This window comes from Microcaecilia unicolor, chromosome 6 (assembly GCF_901765095.1).
Source record: "Microcaecilia unicolor chromosome 6, aMicUni1.1, whole genome shotgun sequence".
NCBI lineage: Eukaryota > Metazoa > Chordata > Amphibia > Gymnophiona > Siphonopidae > Microcaecilia > Microcaecilia unicolor.
Window position 1 is genome coordinate 163,589,607 of NC_044036.1, and position 20,942 is coordinate 163,610,548.

Below are 20,942 nucleotides of genomic sequence, written 5' to 3' on the forward strand. Positions count from 1 at the left end.
AAGGAGGAAAAAGGACTTTAATATTTTTTCTCCTCTTTTTTTTCCCAATATTAAAGTCCAAATGTAATCATGTTCACTCAGGTACTTATCTGAAACAAAAGCTGCTTTGCTCTACAGTGTGACTGTTTCACACTGGCTTCATCACGAGTGTTATTTTCATGCAGCAAGTTCAGTTACCCCGCCACTTAGTATGCTCGCCTATAGTTGCACTCGCAAATTTGGCAGTGCAGTCAAATTGTGTGCGCAACTTAATTAGTTAGAAAGCCAATCAATGCCGATAATTGGCCACTAACAAGCAATTATTGGCACTATTTAAAATTTACACGTACAACTTTTTACGCGTATTCTGGAAAGTGGTGCATGTAATTGTAATGTGCAGATGTCAAAAGGGGGGTTATGACCGTTGGAGGGGCATGGGCATGCCTAAAAATTATGCGCACAGTTATAGAATATGCCTGATCCTTTCCTAAGTTAGCCGCAGGTTTTCGTTGGTGTAAATGGTCGTGCCTAAATTTTAGTCACAGGAATGGGCACTACGCATATTCTATAAACCGCGACTAACTTTAGGTGAGGTTTATAGAATAGCAGTAAGCTTGGGGTTTTTTTTTTTTTTTGCATCATATATAGAATTCACCCATAAGCAGGTTGCACTGTTTTGTTATAGAATAAGTGCGTTTTTTTCTAGGGTAAAAGGTGCCGGTACTCAAATGCCAGGCCACCCTTCAGGGGTGGTGTGATCACTGAGGGACCCACCCCACAATAGCCAGGCCCCCTGCAACCAGTCACAGAATCTATGTCGGCAGAATTGGTGTGTAGGACCTGAGCTCTTTTATTAAAACTTGGGGACCATGGGTCAATTTTAGCAGACAGTGAAAAAGGTGCTGGTACTCAGTACCCCCTCAAAAAAAGCCCTGTATAGAATACTGTTGAGTGCTAGTATTCTGTAACTTATGTGCACAGATGGCACCTCCTGTCTTCCCCAGGGAACCAAAGAACACTAGCTGAGAAGCTTATAGAGTATGATCCAGGAATCACAAAGGTGTGATCAAGTCCTTTCTTTAAAAGGAATAAAAACAATTGCTTATTCAATTAAAAAAAAAACTTTTCAGGTTTTTTTTCTGCTTTATAGAACTCTAAAGGCTTTGTTTGTTTTTGTTTTTAGTTTTATCTGACCAGAAGGAAACTGTAGAACACACTCCACTCAAAAAACCAAAGGTTCAGTCAGTGACGTACAAGGTATGATACCATTTAATCTTCATGTTGGAAAAGTAACCATGTGATCCCCTGGAAAGCTGCATATACTTTGTAAAGTATGTGCAATAAAGAATCCACCACAGCACTGGTGGACCACAAGTTTTTCAAAGGGAAACTTCAGGGCTGCCAAGAGATAGACCCACCCTTGTAGTGGCTAGTGGCGATCTCCAAGTCCCACCAACTGAAGACTCCTCTCACTGAGAACTTTTTGAAGCTGGGTTTTGGCAGTAGTGTCTGAGAGTGACAGCAACCAACTCCCTCCCCCCCCCCCCCCCCCACAACATGCTCAGTTTTTGCTGTCAGGGGTATCTGCGGTTACTGAGGGGCACTACCTCTGACTACCCTGCTTTGAAGAGTTCTTGCCGATGGGAGTCTTCAGCTGGAGAGGTTTGGGGATCACCACCAGCTCAGGTATTTGTATCTTGAGTTGGTGGGGGAGGGGGGAGAGAGGGAGAAGGAGTGCAAGGTGGATAGAAAATTTTATGCCCACTCACTTTATGTGAATGTGATTTCCTTGGGTTGGTTTTGAATGATGCTCTGTCCCCGCTGTTTTTTTGCTGACGAGCTGGCTAACTTTATTTGGTTGTTTCTTATCCTTTTTGGATTCGGGCAGAGTGATGACTCCTCAGATGAAGGCTCCCTTCACATAGACACAGACGCAAAGTCAGGACAGAATTCCAAAGTAAAGAAAGAATCCGGGAGTTCTGCGGGAATCCTGGATCTCCTTCAAGCAAGCAAAGAAGTCGGGGGATTGGAATACAATTCAAACAGGTAAAATCTGCTCAGGTGAATTTTACCATCACCCACTCTGTTTCTCAAATGCAGCAGAACAGAAGAGAGTCAGTTAATAGTAATGGAGTACTTTTGGAAAAATTGTCAGTGTGGCCACCGGTAACTTGAGGCCGATATTCAAGGTGTTAAGCAAGTAATTCCATAAAGAGGCAACAGCTTTTAGGTACCAAGAAAGTGCATAGATGACCAGAATACTGGCATATATGTATGTATGTGTGCACATATGCGCAGAAATGCCAATATTCTGGCTAACGCGCCATTCTCTAAGATTGCACCTAAAGGTAGTGGTGCATAGTTTGAAGGTAGACGTACACATTTATTTATTGCATTTGTACCCCACTTTTTCCCACCTATTTGCAGGCTCAATGTGGCTTACATTTTTCTGTAGTGGCAATCGCCATTTCCGGGATGAGAAATACTAATTGGTATTGCATTAGAGTTCATAAGTGATAAGATTAGGCGGTCAAGTATAAAGGGTTAATTTCCGGAGTGGAAAAACAGTGGAAAGGTACATTGGTGACATAGTGAATGAAGTAGTCAAGAATAGAGAGTTCGGGTTTTTTCTGTTCAGGTATAGGCTTCGTTGAATGGTATTTAGGTTGGATCAATTGTGGTATTCCTTTGTGAACAGGTTGGTTTTTAGTGATTTTACATTGGTAGAGTCTGGACGGAGCACGTACAGGGTGCACAGTTATGCATGTAAATTGCGTATATTTTAACCATCTAGGTGTGAGCAATTACACCAGCTCCTATGGCTGATGTAAGCAGTCACATCTAAATTGTACATGTGTGTTTGCACTGCTACAATAGTACCCTATAAACGAAGGTAAGTGCCTACTTTTCTTTATAGAATAGGCTCCTGAAAATAGTTGCCCTTTTTTAGAATTACCCTCCGTGTGCCCAGATCTTCCGTCATGTTTGGGAGAATCAAGTAATGCAATAAGCATCTGGTTTGCATTCTGTGGCTTTCTGTTATAGTGAAATTGTGAACAGAGCTGTAAGTAGGAATCAGTTTGGGTCCTGTCATACCCCATGTGTAAGAAAATAAAGTTACACCTAACACAGTATTACTGTGAAGTTGAGAGGAATCACAAGGTATGTGCATGTGCTATAAAAATATGCACATATCTTTGCAGATGTAGCGGGCTCATTTACACATGTGCCTTCTGTCTGGTGGAGTAGTTTTATAAAGGTGCATATTTATTTCTTTAAAATACTTATTAGCCACACAATCCCAGGAGTACTTGGTGACGAATAAACATATAAAATACAACAAAATGCACAAAATGAACCATAAATATAATGCTTCATCTTAGGAAAAAACGCTTGTCATAAACTTAGTTCATTCAATATGTTCTTTAAACTAAGTTCCAAATGCTTGTTGCAACAGAAGGATTTTCAAATTTCATTTGAATTCTGCAGTACTCTCAGTCATAGGAGCCCACATTTCAAAATTATTGGGGATGCTAAGCCCAATGGAAATAACCCCTCCCTGGAACCATATAAGGAATTTTTCTCAATATTGGAGGTGCTCAAGCACCCACAGCACCCACAGAGCCGGCTCCTATGCTCTCAGTGAAGATTGTAACCCATTCCAGAGCTTTGGCCCAGCAACCTTGAACACTGAGGACCTACATGCTTCAAGTTTAATCATTTTAAAGGATGATATTTCCAACCAATTTGAGTTAGATGATGGTAAGTGTCCTAAGAGGTTGATAAATTTGCAGCGTTGAAGCAATGATCGGTGAAACTAAATTATTTTAAACTTTAAACACCAATAATTAAATCTTAAATATGATTCTTTGTTTTATCGGAAGCCAATGGTGTGATATGACAGACCCATGAAAAACCTGTCTTTTTAAAATAGATGTCGTAGGTGCAACATATGCATCTGTTGTAAAAGTACCTTTCACATGTATGTATTATGACAGTACCTAGTTCTATATTACTTAAACTGAGATTAAGTCAGATATGGAGTGGAGGAGTGGCCTAATGGTTAGTACAGCGGGTTGCAAACCTGGGGAACTGGGTTCGATTCCCGTTGCTGCCTTACAGTTAGCAGTGGGTTGAGATCCTGGGGAACCAGGTTCAGTTCCCTCTGCAAATCCATGTGACCCTGGGCAAGTCACTTAGTCCTCCACTTAGATTGTGAGCCCTTTACGAATAGTGTAAAAGTACCTGTAATAGAAATTATAAACTGCATAGTCCCCTCGGGGATTATTTGCGGTATATCAAGCACTTAAAATAAATAGATAAAATAAAATCACAGCACGGGACCAGCTAGAACGGGTGTTAACATGGATTTAATTTTAATTCCATTGGTGACCAGATAGTGCTACACTGGGCTTTTTAACATATTTATAAATGACCTAGAGATGGGAGTAACTAGTGAGGTAATTAAATTTACTGATGACACGAAGTTATTCAAAGTCGTTAAATTGCGGGAGGATTGTGAAAAATTACAAGAGAACCTTACGAGACTGGGAGACTGGGCGTCAAAATGGCAGATGACGTTTAATGTGAGCAAGTGCAAAGTGATGCATGTGGGAAAGAGGAACCCAAATTATATCTACGTCATGCAAGGTTCCACGTTAGGAGTCACGGACCAAGAAACGGATCTAGGTGTCGTCATTGATGATACGTTGAAACCTTCTGCTCAGTGTGCTGCTGCGGCTAAGAAAGCAAATAGAATGTTAGGTATAATTAGGAAAGGAATGGAAAACAAAAATGAGGATGTTATAATGCCTTTGTATCGCTTCATGGTGCAACCGCACCTCGAATATTGTGTTCAGTTCTGGTCGCCACATCTCAAAAACGATATAGTGGAATTAGAAAAGGTGCAGAGAAAGGCGACAAAAATGATAAAGGAGATGGGACGACTTCCCTATGAGGAAAGGCTAAAGCGGCTAGGGCTCTTCAGCTTATAGAAAAAGCGGCTAAGGGGAGATATGATAGAGGTCTATAAAATAATGAGTGGAGTTGAACGGGTAGATGTGAAGCATCTGTTTATGCTTTCCAAAAATAGTAGGACTAGGGGGCATGCGATGAAGCTACAAAGTAGTAAATTTAAAACGAATCGGAGAAAATTTTTCTTTACTTAACGTATAATTAAACTCTGGAATTTGTTGCCGGAGAATGTGGTCAAGGCGGTTAGCTTAGCATAGTTTAAAAAAGTTTTGGATGGCTTCCTAAAGGAAAGGTCCATAGACCATTATTAAATTGGACTTGGGGGAAAAATGGACTATTTTTGGGATAAGCAGTTTAAAATGTTTTGTACTTTTTTGGGATCTTGCCAGGTATTTGTGACCTGGATTGGCCACTGTTGGAAACAGGCTTGATGGACCTTTGGTCTATCCCAGTATGGCAATACTTATGTACTTATGGACATGTTTAGGCCAATGCCAAAGATGGAAAAAGTAAAAGGGAAAAAAGGTTGTTTTCTGGCTTTGCTGGACTGTGGAGAAGAATAAATGTAGATGTAGCCCTCAGCTGACTGTGTTGAGGAAGGCATCAGGTAAGGCACAGTCTCTCTCAAGCTGTGAGGAGGACTTGGTACCAGTGGAGTGTTGGATTATTTGTAGTAAATAATTAGCAGATTTTAGTATACACAGCTTCAGCTTTAGAAATGTTAATTTCTTTCTTCATCTCTCTCTCATTCACCCCTGAATAATTCACTGCTGAGTCACTTTAAAGTTGAAGTAACAAAACATCTGTTTACTCACAGTTTGTAGTTAGATTATAATCAGACAGGCTTATATATACATATTACTATACATTTGTATTATCAGCTCCTTCCATGTGCTTAGATGGTAATGGATGCTCACACCACCATAGATCCTCTCAGGTTAGGAGAGATCATGAGCTCCATGTGCTCCATGTGCTGCATGTGTGCTGCATCTGCTGTGTCTGACCCCCACAGGAAGTTGCATAGCTGTGTGACCTCTCTAAGTAATTCACATCAGAGGTCACAGAGTAATCACAGAGAAATAATAGGTGACAGGCAATGCATGTAAAAATACAATACATTCCAACAAACCCCTTCTCATGCATAACTGTCATGCAATTATTTATTCATACAAAGTCCAAGCTTTATACGCAGATTCACAAAATGTTCTCTGGGTAACGGTTTGGTCATGATGTCAGCTGTCATCTCACTGGTGTGACAATAGTGTAGACTGATGACCCCTTCTTTCGCCAACTCTCGCACGTTGTGGTATTTCGTTGCGATGTGCTTGGTGCGTGACTGAACCTTGTCATTCTGTGACAGTCGGATGCAGCTCTGATTATCTTCCATTAACTGGATTGGTCTCTTTTCAGCTATTCCGAAATCCAGCAAAAGTTTTTCAATCCACATCAGTTCTCTGCACGCTTCCGATACGGCCACATATTCAGCTTCTGTAGAAGACAAACTCACAATACTTTGTTTATGACTGGCCCATGAAATTTGTACATTTCCATACATAAACACATATCCACTTGTGGATTTATAATCAGAATGATCCCCTGCCCAATCTGAATCACAGTAACATATTAGTTTTGGATTACTATTGGCTGAAATCTTTAATTTACAATCAATGGTACCCTTTAAATACCTTACCATCCTTTTAACTGCAGTCCAATCTGATTTGGTAGGTGAGCTGACCCTTCTGCTCAAAATTCCTACTGCATTTGCTATATCAGCCCTGTATGTGGTAGCTAGATATAAAAGCTTACCTATGGCTGATCTATATTGGATGTTATCTGGTAAAGGTTCTCTTACTGTTTCATCCTTCAGAAAATCAGTGATCATGGGAGTGCTTACAACTTGGGCATCTTGCATACCTAAACCTTCAATAAGCTCATTTATTTTCTGCTTCTGGCTTAGAAGATAAGAACCATCATTTTGTTTCTCAATTTCTATACCAAGATAGTATGACACATTACCAAGTTCTTTTATCTCAACATTGAGGTTTAAACACTTTACAATGTCCTTGTACTCTTGCTCACTTTCGCTTGCAATGAGCAGATCATCAACAAAAGCTAAAATGTATGCATATTGTCCATTTGTGCACCTAGTGTACAAACATTTATCTGCTTCACCTTGCTTAAATCCTAAATTTGTCAATATTTCATGCAATTTATCATTCCAACATTCTGCACTTTGCTTTAATCCACAAAGACCTTTGTTTAATTTACACACTAGCTGTCTTTGTTTTGTATTTATGAAACCTGTTGGCTGTTCCATGTACAAGTCTTCAGTTATATCTCCGTGAAGAAACGCTGTTTTCACATCAATGTGGTTGACTTGCATGCCTTTTGAGACTGCAATGCTCAGAAGTGTTCTTATTGTCGTGTGTTTCACTACAGGTGCAAACACTTCATCAAAATCTTCTCCATATTTTTGAAGATATCCCTTTGCGACTAATCTGGCTTTATACCTTTCCACTTTTCCTTGTGCATTCCTTTTTAACTTGAATACCCATTTGCATCCTATAGCTTTCTTGCCAGGAGGTAATTTTGTAAGAATCCAAGTATTATTTTTATCCAATGCATCAATTTCTTCTTGTGCAGCTTTATGCCATTCAGCAGCTTCTTCTGCTGGCATTTTCTCAATCTCATCCCATGTTAAGGGCTCTTGAGCTTCTGCTGACTTTGTTAGGTAAGACAGTCTTGGTTAAATGGCATGTGCTCCCTGAATCCAAAATCCAAGTACTTTCATTTGAATTATTATTTACCATAGTCAAAGATTTTTCTGCCATTAGAAAGCCCTTATGTTTATCATTGTCTTTCATACATTTCCTGGTTTGAAAATTCTTTAGTTCCATTGGCTTAGGTGAGCTAGAGGGAGTGTTTTGTGTTTCCTTACACCATTTAGATACATGTCCCTCCTTTCCACATGAGTAGCAAATCAGCTTGCCCTTGGGTGGAGTTTTCCCATAGCTCCGCCTTCCTCTGTTCTTTGCCAAGAAATTTGTTTCATTTCTCTCTGACTTGCTTTGAGAACACATCTCCTCAGAATCATTTATTATGCATTCCTGCCTTAGTTTAGATGTTGCCTGTTCAAAAGATTGCCCTTCAATGGCTTCATTTACAGACCTAAAAACATCAAACTTCTTTGATAGTGAGGTAAAAAGAAATGCTCTTTTCAATGCATCACACATGGGAATTCCAGAAAGTTCTAACTTTTGAAATGAAGACATAAGATGCATAATGTGATCATTACATTTACTTTTATCCCTTAATTTGGTTTCATTCAACTCTGCCAGCCAAATTGGTTGCTGCTTTGCATATGTAGTTGCATACATAGTTCTCAGTTTATATAAAATGTCCTTTGGTGTATCTTTTCCCTCCACTAATATGGCTTGTTTCTCTGAGAGAGCTTCTAGAAACATGCACTTCACATAATAGTTTGCATTGTCCCATTCAGCCATATTTTCAGCTGTTCTGTCTTGGTCTAAGCATATATTCAATCCTTTTGCTCGAAGGAGACATATGAATCTTAGTTCCCACTGCTGATAATTAAATTCAGTTAATTTAGGCACCTTGAGAGAGTAGAAAAATGGTGAATTTCTTCCCTCAGCCATTTTCTTAGCCTTCTGTCTGCTGTGTGGGGGGGAGAGAGAGACAGACTGAATCTTTCTTTTAAAACTTAAGAGAAAAATGTGGCCTTTTTTCTGCCTGGTAATATTTCTCTTCTTTTTCAATTCCTGGCCCTGGGCCCATAACCCTTTTGTTGGATTATTTGTAGTAAATAATTAGCAGATTTTAGTATACACAGCTTCAGCTTTAGAAATGTTAATTTCTTTCTTCATCTCTCTCTCATTCACCCCTGAATAATTCACTGCTGAGTCACTTTAAAGTTGAAGTAACAAAACATCTGTTTACTCACAGTTTGTAGTTAGATTATAATCAGACAGGCTTATATATACATATTACTATACATTTGTATTATCAGCTCCTTCCATGTGCTTAGATGGTAATGGATGCTCACACCACCATAGATCCTCTCAGGTTAGGAGAGATCATGAGCTCCATGTGCTCCATGTGCTGCATGTGTGCTGCATCTGCTGTGTCTGACCCCCACAGGAAGTTGCATAGCTGTGTGACCTCTCTAAGTAATTCACATCAGAGGTCACAGAGTAATCACAGAGAAATAATAGGTGACAGGCAATGCATGTAAAAATACAATACATTCCAACATGGAGCCCCCAGGGCAGTGGAGGAATCTGTGCTGCTGTGGTGCAGATCAAATGAAGAAGGTCCAAAAAATCATTTATTTATTTATTGCATTTGTATCCCAAATTTTCCTACCTCTTTGCAGGCTCAATGTGGCTTACAATACATCATGAGTGGTGGAAATACATTAGAAAATAGACATTTAGTGTTACAGAAGGATCTTGGGCAAAATGATAATGAAAAAACATGATAGTAGTATAACAAGCAGATATTGTAAGACAGTTCTGACTGTGGAGTAGTTTTGTATATTCACATTGGTTGATCTTTGTGGTAAGCCTTGTTAAAGAGATGTGTCTTCAGTAGTTTGCGGAAGTTTGTTAGTTCGTAGATCGTTTTTAGGTTGCGCGGCACTGTGTTCCATAGCTGGGTGCTTAAGTAGGTAAAGTTTGACGCGTGTATTAATTTGTATTTTAGACCTTTGCAGTTAGGGAAGTGCAGATCAAGGAATGTGCGGGATGATCTTTTGGCATTCCTGGGTGGTAAGTCTATCAGGTCTGACATGTAGGCTGGTGCATCTCTGTGAATGATTTTGTGGACTAGAGAGCAAATTTTGAACGTGATGCGTTAAGTGGGAGCCAGTGTAGTTTTTCTTGTAGGGGCTTAGCACTTTCATATTTTGTCTTGCTGAATATGAGTCTAGCTGCACTATCCTGGGCTGTCACATATAATAAATAACTTAAAAGCCTGACATGGCCATGTTTTGTCTACACACTCCCAGATCCTATATTGTTCGCCTAGAGATCTGTGCCAAAATCGGTGTTGATCCTATAACAATGCGCATAAGTTAACAAGGTTAATAAGCTAATGAACGATGGTAACAGCACTTAACAAGCAATAACGATCATTAATTGGAATTTAGGCGCACAGCTCATTAAGCGTATTCTGTAACGATGTGCACTGAACTTCTAACATGTACAGGCAAAAAGGGGCGTAGTTATGGGCATTTCATGGGCATTCCAAAATTTAGGTGTCTAGTTATAGAATATGGCCTAGTGCGCCTAAATCTATGTGCAGGGATTTACGTTTTCGTTGATGTAAATGGATGCGCATATATTTAGCTGCTGAAATACAAAGCTGCGCTAAAAATCAGCGTATGCTAAGCGCTGACACCTATTATATTCCTATGGGCGTCTCGGCGTTTAGCGGACGCTGATTTTTATCATGAGCTAAAAACACTAGCGCGGCTTTGTAAAAGGCCCACTAAGGCATGTCAGAAACTGATATTTGTGACAGCAGTTTGTTAAAATTAAAAATCTCTTAAGAGGGACGAGGGATTCCTATGTAATTTGGCATCGGTTACGCAAATAGATGTCACTTTGTGCTTATAAAATTTTAATTAATTTGGTGCAGGTTTGAGGTTGTTTATTGCAAAATGTTTAGGGGATTCACTTTTTTCCCAGATACAGTGTATATTCAAATTCTGGCATTACCTCAGTAACAGCTACACAAAATCCCTCCACTGCCAGATACTGTGAAAAAAAAACATGAAAACCTGCAAATATGATACTGAGAACCTATGTAGCAAACAGAACCTATGGACAGCAGACCCAAAACATTTTCAGTTGAGGCTGGTGGCAGCAGTTATCATTGGGGATAGTGGGGAAGCAGAATTAAGGGACCAGTTATGGGATATCAAGAACCTGGCTGGTTTCCCCAGTTTGCAGTTACAGATGGTTGCTAAGGACTCGCACGCTTGCTGTCTGTGCCGAATATTTTGCCACACACGTTCCACCGCTTGGGAGAACACACCAGTGTATCCTGACACAGTGGTTGAGAACCATTGCACTAATCAATGTGTAGTTCATGCTTATTTCCCGACTCTAACAGGCTAAGCAGACAGTATGCTGTAATTCAAAGGCTAACTGTTACGCCAGTGCAGTAATGGTTACTGCAGCCATGCACTGACAGCTAATTCCCGCACTAAGGGCTTGTTTTACAAAGCCGCACTAGCGATTTCTGCGTGGCAAATGAGAGGAAGCCCATAGGAATTGAATGGGCTTCCTCTCATTTGCTGCACCGAGAATCGGCAGCACGACTTTGTAAAAGAGGTCCTAATTGCTTAGCACACGTTACTAAAGGCCACTTGGAGCAGGACGTGAAGGAACAATCAAAACAGACAATCACTCCAACAATAAATCTCATGGATCTGAAAAATTAGGGCTGGTAACTTTTGTGTGTATTTTTCTACTTTGACTAGTAGTGGTCATTAATGCCAGTCAAAGTACATCTTCCAGATGAATTAGAACAGAGATTAAATTACTTAAGCCAATAAGTCTATGTAGGTGATATTTTGAAGTTGGTATCTTCAGTCACGTACGTACTCAGCGCTTAAGCAGCTGCCTAATATTTATTCACACGCTGACAAATTACCATAATTCTATAGCAGCTTTCGTGTATTCATAAATAACTTGAGTTATTGACTGAGGATTTTCTGGGGTTCCTCAGTTGAGACAGTTGTGTGTGCAGGAGGCTGTAGGAGGGGATGCCAAGAATACGAGCTGTAAATTTTTTATTTTGTTATAATAGTCTTGTCTTAGTATAAAAAATAGCAAAGCTTTCTGGTGCTGCCAAATAAAATGATAAAAAAATAAAGTGATGAAGTTTGCTGTGTGAGTAATGGGAGTATTGAGCCGCTGTTCTGTTAAACAGCTAATGCATTTTTGCTTAGACCTGAGCAAAGACCATTTATGTACATGCATATGGCTGTGTAGAACGAAAATTACACATCTGCTTCACTATTCAGTGAAGAATAAAGGATCTAGAGTTTTTAGAAGCATGGACTTCCTCTTTGTCTGATTATTCTGGAACTTTTCTTCTTTCACATTGTAAAAACGTCCAGGGCAAAAATATAGGACATTTTTGGCTAGACCTGTTCAATAACGACTAAGTGTCAAAAAGGTGCCCAAACTGACCACATGACCACTGAAGGGATAAAGAACATGGAGGGGGTAACCCACATAGAGCAGCAAGTTTAACCCTGGCTACCTTTCTGGGCAGACTTGATGGACCATGCTGGTCTTTATTCACCATTTACTATATTACCATAAGAAGAAAGGACAAAAGCAGAAATAGATGGAAAAATCCATAAGTGGATTGCTGGCTGGATTACTGTATCTCTTTGTTGGTGAGCTGTCCACATTTTCAGTTAAATAAGATATAGTTTATACAGAATACAGACATTTGTTTGCTTTATGGAATTAAATCTAATTCTTATGTTACCTCCTTGCTATAGAAACAGCATTGATTACCACTTCTGGCCCACTTAAAAGTTCAAGATATTAATGTTAGCTTATCAGGCCTATTATATTGGAATTCCACATTACTTCATTCAGGGGCCATTTTACTAAGCCACGGTAGGCTTTACACGCGTGCAGCTTACAGCCAGATGAGACTAGGGCCAGGCCAGTGTGCCCTCCTGGCGGTAGTTTCAGATTTGACACGTGCCCATAATGTGTGGATTATTTATTTATTTATTTCCTCCTACGCGCGTTGGTTCCGGCGGTAATCGGCACTTGGTACGCGCCGACCGGTCACCGCAGATGTAGCGTGTGAGCCTTTACCGCTAGATCAATGGGTGGCATTAAGGGTTAAGGCTGGTTCTGGGCACGCGCTGGTTTCATTTTTACTGCAGGCCATTTTCCTGTCCCATTCAAAAAAAACCCCATTTTTTGTACATGCGGTAAAAACTGGCCCAGCGCGCATCCAATACACACGCCTACACTACTGCAGGCCACTTTTTACCGTGGCTTAGTAAAATGTGCAGGACGTCAGACTCACAGAAACAGAAGCCTGCGCGGCCGCATTGCTGATCTGCAAGAGCAGGCTTCTACATGGAATGTTGCTAGTGGAGGAGTAGCCTAGTGGTTAGTGCAGTGGACTTTGATCCTGGGGAACTGCTTTCAATTCCCACTGCAGCTCCTTGTGACCTTGTGCAAGTCACTTAATCCTCCATTGCCCCAGGTGCCAAAACTTAGATTATGAGCCCTCTAGGAACAGAGAAAGTACCTGCATATAATGTGTACAGCACTGCGTATGTCTAGTAGCGCTATAGAAATGATTAGTAGTAGTCTTGATTTCCGTATCGGCCTTCTTGAGCATTGTGCTCCTTTCATTTTAACTTGCTGGTGGTTCCCTCATTTACAAAGTTATGGCTATATAGCTCTCCTTATACTGCTTTTTGTTGTTCTGCCCCTTGCTGTGGAATTTCTCTCTCCTCAGAACTTGGATTTGAGGTTTTGAAAATTTAATTTAAGGCGGGCCTTAAGACATGGTTATTCAAACAATGTTTTAATGTTGCGGGTTAGAGCTGTGGATGGATGATGGACTTAGTACCTTGTTTTGGTTCTTAATTTTATTTTATTTAATTATATTTATTGGTTTAGATTTTTTTCTTAAGATTTGTGTTGTTTTTAATCATCCTGATGTGTTCTGGATATGTGTTAGTCTATTTGGGTTTTATTGTGCAATTCACATTCCCCTCTTTATTTGCTTTTATGTCTATAATTTTTGTATAGTGAATACATTTTGAAAGTTTTACTATTTTTTTTCTGAATTATTGTAAACCATCTTGATGTTGCATTGAAAGGCAGTATAAGAAATGCAATAAATAAATAAATAAACAAATGATTGTCTTGGTAAATGGCTTTCACTGTCAGTGAATGAAGTTAAGCTCCTTAAATGAAATTCATTGTTGGTAAGTGCAGTCTGATTCATCTGAGAAAGAACACCGGAGGGCAGACTGTGAATAGAAGGCACTTCAAAGTAATTGTTGATCAAAACAATCCCGATGTGGTTATCTTCAGTAACCTGAAATGAGAGAAAAGATATGGATCTTTGAAACAAGTAAATGGGATGCTACGATGTATCAAAACAAATTCTGCCTGTTGGAAATAAAAGAAGATTGTAGCAATGGAGAAATGCTATCCTGTCTACAGTTGGAAACGTATAATTCTGGTCACCACATCTGATGCAAGATACGTCAACCTGAAGGCTACTGAAACGGTTTTGAATTTTGGATTTGCAGCTCTGATTTCCTAGAGAAATTCCATGGAACTCAACAATAATAATTTGGTTTTTTTTTCCTATTGGAGATAAATGGGCGAAAACCTTTTGATAAGTCAGATTCACTATGACCAAATGCTTCTACCTATTAGTGCATAAGAGTAATGGTCAGTTAGATAATGCTGTGCACATAATAATCCAAGACGTTATATTATTATTGAATTTGTATTGGAGTTTCTTATAATACATTGAGGGCAAAATTTACTACTGTGTTAGCTAACAAGGATTAATGTGTTATTTACTATGGATCCCATTTTATGCGCTGGGACATCCTTGCTAACAGCATGTGCTATCTGTGTTAGCCTGCACTAATATGGTAACACACTTTGGTAAATCTAGCCATGAATGTTTTCTTTTGTCACATAAAATAACTTTGCTTAAAGTGAAGCTTGTTCATAATAAGTTTACCCCCAAATTCTATATATGGCGATTAAGTTGTGCGTGCTAATTTGGCTGCGTGGCCAAATTGCACACACAACTTAATTGATTAACAAGCCAATAAGTGCCGATAATTGTACTTAACCAATTAAGTCACTAATTGGCTTTAATTAGAATTTACACGCACACCTTTCTAGGTATATTGTAGAATGCGGTGCATGTAAATGTTAATGTGCCCAGTTGAAAAGGGGGCGTGGAATGGGCGGGTCATGGGCATTTCAAAAAACTATGTGCACTATTATGGAATACACCCGATCTGTGCCTAACTTAGGCGCAGGTATTTAGGTCTCGTTGTAGGTGGCCTAAATGCATGCACCTAAATTTTAGTCACAAGAACGGTGCATAGGCCTGTTCTGTAAACTACACATAACTTTAGGCATAGTTTATAGAATCATGCTAACTGCATGGCTTTTCAGCACTGACTTTTAAGACGCCATTTATAGAATTTGGCCCTTAGTACCTATTCTGACTTGGACATCTTTTGAAAAAGCCTCAACGCATGTCTTTTAAAATTGATAAGCTGTAAAGATAAAACCCTCCATATTTGTCCCCAGGGTCAGCTTTGCCGCTATGCAATTTAGGTGGTTGTTTAGAAGGGCAGCAAAGAGGAGCTTCAGTCGAAGCAAGACAATAGATCTTGATTCTGCCCTAACTTAGAAAGCAATCAGTGCATATTTTTACCTACAGGAAATGCAGACACTTGTTAAATAGTCAGTTTTCTTATGTAAATCTCTCTTGGAAATTGTATATATATAGTAGGCGCCAAGTTATGGAATGAGAGGGGTAGGTGCTTAGCACTGATCTTCAGCACTAGGAATCGCTCCTAAATTTAGGCAAAATGAATACTAATTTTAAGTTTAGGAGCATTTAGGTGCATTTTTAGCGTACGGTTTAGACTTTTAAGTTGTGCTGAAACTAGGAGACAAATTTAGAAACGTAGCCTAGGTGTTTTAATTTAAGAGCTTGTCTTTTTTTTTTTTTTTTTACGAATATTGGGCTCTCTATTTTTAGTGGATTCCAATGGCACAGATGTTATACATTATTGTTTGAACCCTATTTCCACCTTCATCTTAATAAATTGAGCACAGTCTAGATGGGAATGATGTAATCCAAAATCTTTCATCAAAAAGGAAAGTTTTGATATGAGTCAGGGTCGATTCCACAGTCATAGGCCAGCAGCTGAGTATGTACGATTAGAAATTTTTGCTGTCTGTGCCAAATACAATGATGGTTTTGTAAGCAAAGCACTCTTTCCACCTTGATTAATCAACAGACACATATGAGACAATGGCAGCAATAGCCAAGTGCTCTAAACAGAAGTATAAGAATCTTGAACCTTGACCATGTGCAATAGATACCCAATGTAAAGTAATCAAGATTGAAAAAACTGAAGTGATTATCAAAATTTTATGGGGGTGGGAGGAGCTAGGGGCCTTAAAGTTGAAGTGGGCAAAAGTTCCAGTTCTTTATTGTTTGTTATACCACTTATCAAAAAGTAACATCTAAGCAGTTTATAAATTGATGCTGTAATATCAAGACAATAAAATAAGATCAGAAGTTACATGAAACTAATAGAAGAAAATGCAAGAAGGCAGAGTTGATTGACTTCAGCTGCATGACTAGATCTGAAATTTGCACTTGCCTGTATGTCTAGCAGTAATGAATGATAATTAGAACCCAAAAGTGTTTTCAAACAAATAGTTTTTCAAAACTTTCTTACAATTTTAATAGGATGATTCCAGAAATACAACAGTAAAGAATTCCACAAATGGACCCAGTACACTAAAATGAATGGTACAAGTTGAATCAATTAGTATTTGGTGAAAAGAAGGGACTTAGGAGTTTTTGTTGACAGGAACATAAAGGTCTTGATGGTGTACATGGTATTAATAGCCTGAATAAAAAGAGCAGTAAATCTGTAGATTATATTGGGAGTGATTGTGTCTTAAAGTGGCCAAACAGGTAGCAAAGGCAACGGTCAAAGCCAGAAGGTTTCTCGGGTGCAAAAGGAGAGGTATGACCAGCAGGAAAAAAGAGGTGATAGTGCCCTTGTGTAAGTCTCTGGTGAGGTCCCATTTAAAGTATTTTGTGCAATGATGGTGATTCACCTACAGAAAGATATAAATAGGATGGAGTCTGTCCAGAGGGCAGCTACAAAGTTGGTAAGTGGTCTCTGTCATAAAACTTATAGGGACAGGCTTATGAACCTCAACCTGCATACATTGGAAGAGAGGCAAGAGAGAGGATATATGATAGAGACATTTAAATACCTCAGTGACATTAATGTACAGGAGGTGAGCTTTTTTCAAATGAAAGAAAACTCTGGAATGAGAGGACATAAGATGAAGTTTAGAGGAAATAGGCTTAGGAGGAATCTAAGAAAATATTCTTTCACGGAAAGCGTGGTAGATGCATGGAATGGCCTCTTGGTGGAGGTTGTGGAGATAAGGATTGTGTCAGAATTTAAGAAAGCATGGGACAAGCACATGGGATCTGTTAAGAAAAGGAGGAGTTAGTGGTTATTGAGGATGGGCAGACTGGATGGGGCATTTGGCCATTATCTACAGTCATATGTCTTCTTCTTTCTTCTATTTTCTGCACAATAACATCCAACAGAGAATTTTCACAATGTGACACAAAACTATAAACAATATAAATATGGAAGTATTCAAAAATTAAAAGGAAAAAGCCTCAAAGAGCTCAAGGCATACTAGCCTTCGAAGCTAAGTCTTTTCATCATCGGCTTAAAAATTTCCTTTTGCAAAACACTGCTTCAATTCTATATATTTTTAATCAATTTTTTCAAAATCTCCATTGTCACCATCCTTCTCACTTTGTAAAGACCCACGACCAACGATGGCCAGCATTTCACCTTGCTGCTTCAGGGTCTATGGATCATAAATTCTCAAAAAGCGCCAGTAGACATGTGGCTTTCCTTCCTCAGTCGCATGTGTACCAGTGCTTTTTACAATAGGAGGTTTTTTTATGCCAATGATGAAGAGACTTATCTCCGAAGTCTAGTATACCTGGAGCTCATTGAGGCTTTTTCCTCCTAGTTTTTTAAGTTACTTCTGTATTTACATTACAAAGAACTGTTTGATTATATTATAAGATACTGATATTGTCGCATATAACACTGTTCCCTCTAAGCTGAGTGGAAGTTCTCTAACTGCATCGCAGCCTGTAGAGGATGGTGCTTCAATATTGTTTTTTCAATTGCTAGAAACAGACCAGAGACCTGCACAGCTTGTCTGTCTCAAACTGTTGAAAATGTGATCGTGAAATAGAACCCCCCACCCCCCCCACCACTGGCAGGACTGTAAGTGGATGACTACCGCTCAGCTTAGAGAGAATGGTGCTTATATCTTTTTGATATAAGTTTATGGCAGTGTTCTGTGTTAACTGAAGTCTCCTTAAGTCTAACTGTCGAAGACCTTGAAACAAAGAATTACAGTAATCTAACTTGTCTAATAGAAGAGCACAAAGCAGAATATGTAATGATATTTGATCAAAAAAATGAGCAGACCGAATGGGTTTTCTTTAGTTTGAAAAAAAAAACATTTTTCCATAGGAGATGTGTGTGTTTGAAATGACATTTGGAGGCGTATTTGCAAAGCACTTCGACATACAAAGTTCTATAGTAACCTGTGGTCATTTGTAAGTCTGAGGGGCCCTTTTATTTATTTGTTACATTTGTACCCCACATTTTCCCACCTATTTGCAGGCTCAATGTGGCTTACATAGTACCATGAGGCGTTAGCCACCTCCGGTGATGAAAACAAATACAGAGTGATGTGATTATCGAAAGAGATTGTGTTAGAAAATTAGGAGAATCCTAGAGAAGAAGAGTTATATAGTGTTCATTACGGGCTTTGGTTTCGTTGTGTTGCTGGGTTCAGGCACTTAAGTTGGGTCTGTGGGGTATGCCTTTTCGAACTGGTTGGTCGTTAGTGATTTCGTGATTTACAGAAGTTAAGGTGATTGTACGTTGTTTCTATGGCTTTTGGTAGTGCATTCCACAGTTGCGTGCTTATATAGGAGAAGCTGGATCCGTAAATTGATTTGTACTTGAGGCCTTTGCAGCTAGGGTAGTGAAGATTAAAGTATGTTCGTGATGGTCCAATTGTGTTTCTGGTTGGCAGGTCTATAAGGTCGGTCATATATCCTGGGGCTTCGCCATAGATAATTTTTGTGGACCAGGGTGCAGATTTTGAAAGTTATACTTTCTTTGGTTGGGAGCCAATGTAGTTTTTCTTGGAGGGGTTTGGCGCTTTCGAATCGTGATTTTCCAAATATAAGCCTGGCTGCTATGTTTTGAACGGTCTGTAGTTTCTTTATGAGTTGCTCTTTGCATCCCGCATAAATTCCATTGCAGTAGTCTGCATGGCTTAGTACCATTGATTGTATTAGGTTGCGGAATGTTGCCCTCAGGAAGAATGGTTTCATGCATTTGAGTTTTCACATTGAGTGGAACATTTTCTTGATTATGGAGTTAACTTGGCTCTCGAGTGTAAGGTGTAGGAGGGCTAATGTGCAGGTAGTACTCGCCAAATCGGCACTACCGTCGGGATAGCACATGCGCCCAGCAGTAATTCCAATTTTGGCACATGCCAAATCCCACAGTAGAAAATATTTTTCTATTTTCTACCACTGGCAGCATTCCCGGCAGTAATTGGCAGCATTCGCACATTGGTGCGCAATACATGGTTACTTTGTGGGTAGCATGTGAGCCCTTACCACTAAGTCAATGGGTGTCAGTAAGGGCTCAGACCATAATTAAGCACGTGCTAATTATAATTTTTGCGCAGGTCAATTTCCTGGCCCATTAAAAAAGACCTTTTTCCCAGACGCGGTAAAAAAAATGGCCCAGCAAGTGCCCAAAAGACGCACCCACACTACCACAGGCCACTTTTTATCGCCCCTTTGTAAAAGGACCCCAAAGTGCTTTGAAAATTAACCCCTTTATTATCTAAAATAAATATTTAATCCTGAAATAATGAGAAAGTTGAGCAATGTGACATCACCGGTACAAGTAAATAGTAATTCCTTAGTTTTGGGGGGGATTCAATTTCAGTTTAAGATTGAAGGCTTAGCTAGAGTGTCTATCAACCTTGCACCAGCTGAGTTTCTTCCCTCTACCACTATGCAGTTAATTTGATATATAATATTAATCCAGTCTTAAAAGGTCTTATTTAAATGGTTACCAGTAAAGCAGCATTGTATATTTAAATAAAGAGAATTTTATGGTTAAGTCTATGCAAGGAAAGTTATGATGAGGAAATTTGTTTTTAAAATTAGGGCACCAGTAACTTAGTACTTACTACCAAATGGTATTCAGTTGAACCAGAATTATTTCATGTTTCAAAGAAATTAAAAACTTACTTATTCCAGCATGTTAATGGGAAGTAATAATATTGGATGTAATTATTATGATTTTGATTGTTTACGGTGTTTTATTGATTTTATTGTTACTATGATGTTTTATGTGATGATTTCAATATACATGCCTGATTTTAGATTGCAGTGGTTTAAACCACATAGGAATGTTGGATAAGCGGTCTGTAGATATTGAATTGAAAAAATTGATATATTACCATGTTAAGTTATGCTTAGTAAAATTTCCTATGTTTTCTCTGTTCTAGCCAACCACCTGCATCTCCTAGCACACAGGAAGCAATACAGGGAATGTTATCGATGGCAAACCTCCAGTCGTCAGATTCATGCCTACAAACATCTTGGAATGCAAACCAAGCTAAAAATAATTCCCTTTCAGCCCTAAACGCCAAAAAGTCAGCATGCAAAAGAGGGACCAAGAAAAGCACAAAAAACAGCATTGATATTGATGACTATTATGAAGATCAGGATAACTTGGGTGCTTGTTTTAAGGATTCTGATTATGGTAAGTTTAGTAATATTGTATCCTTGTGTTGTACAATGTAAAAATCCAAAAGGGGTATTCAACAAAAATGCTCATCCACAAAGTCTCTTGAATAAGTTGTCTGTAGTCCACTGAACGTATATACAGGATTTTTTTTAAAGTTTTGGAGTGATGCACATAAAAACAAACATGAATTCCCTAAATTTGCAGCTACTGCATGGTAAAGTCCCATTTTAAGCTGCAGTAATTGCAAATTTTACCACAGTTTAGTAAAAGGGTCCCAGTAGTAGGTTGCGATAGTCAA

The 20,942-nt window shown here is 39.1% G+C and overlaps 1 protein-coding gene across 1 annotated transcript in view; it reads left to right on the forward strand.

Annotated features, from left to right (window-relative positions):
* The window catches only part of PHF2 (PHD finger protein 2), a 289,360-nt gene that overhangs the window by 187,193 nt on the left and 81,225 nt on the right, over positions 1–20,942 (forward strand). Inside the window, exons 16-18 of the mRNA XM_030206771.1 lie at positions 1,163–1,236; positions 1,868–2,025; positions 20,403–20,659. Coding sequence (XP_030062631.1) covers positions 1,163–1,236; positions 1,868–2,025; positions 20,403–20,659 — 489 coding nt within the window. The remainder of the gene's footprint in view (positions 1–1,162; positions 1,237–1,867; positions 2,026–20,402; positions 20,660–20,942) is intronic.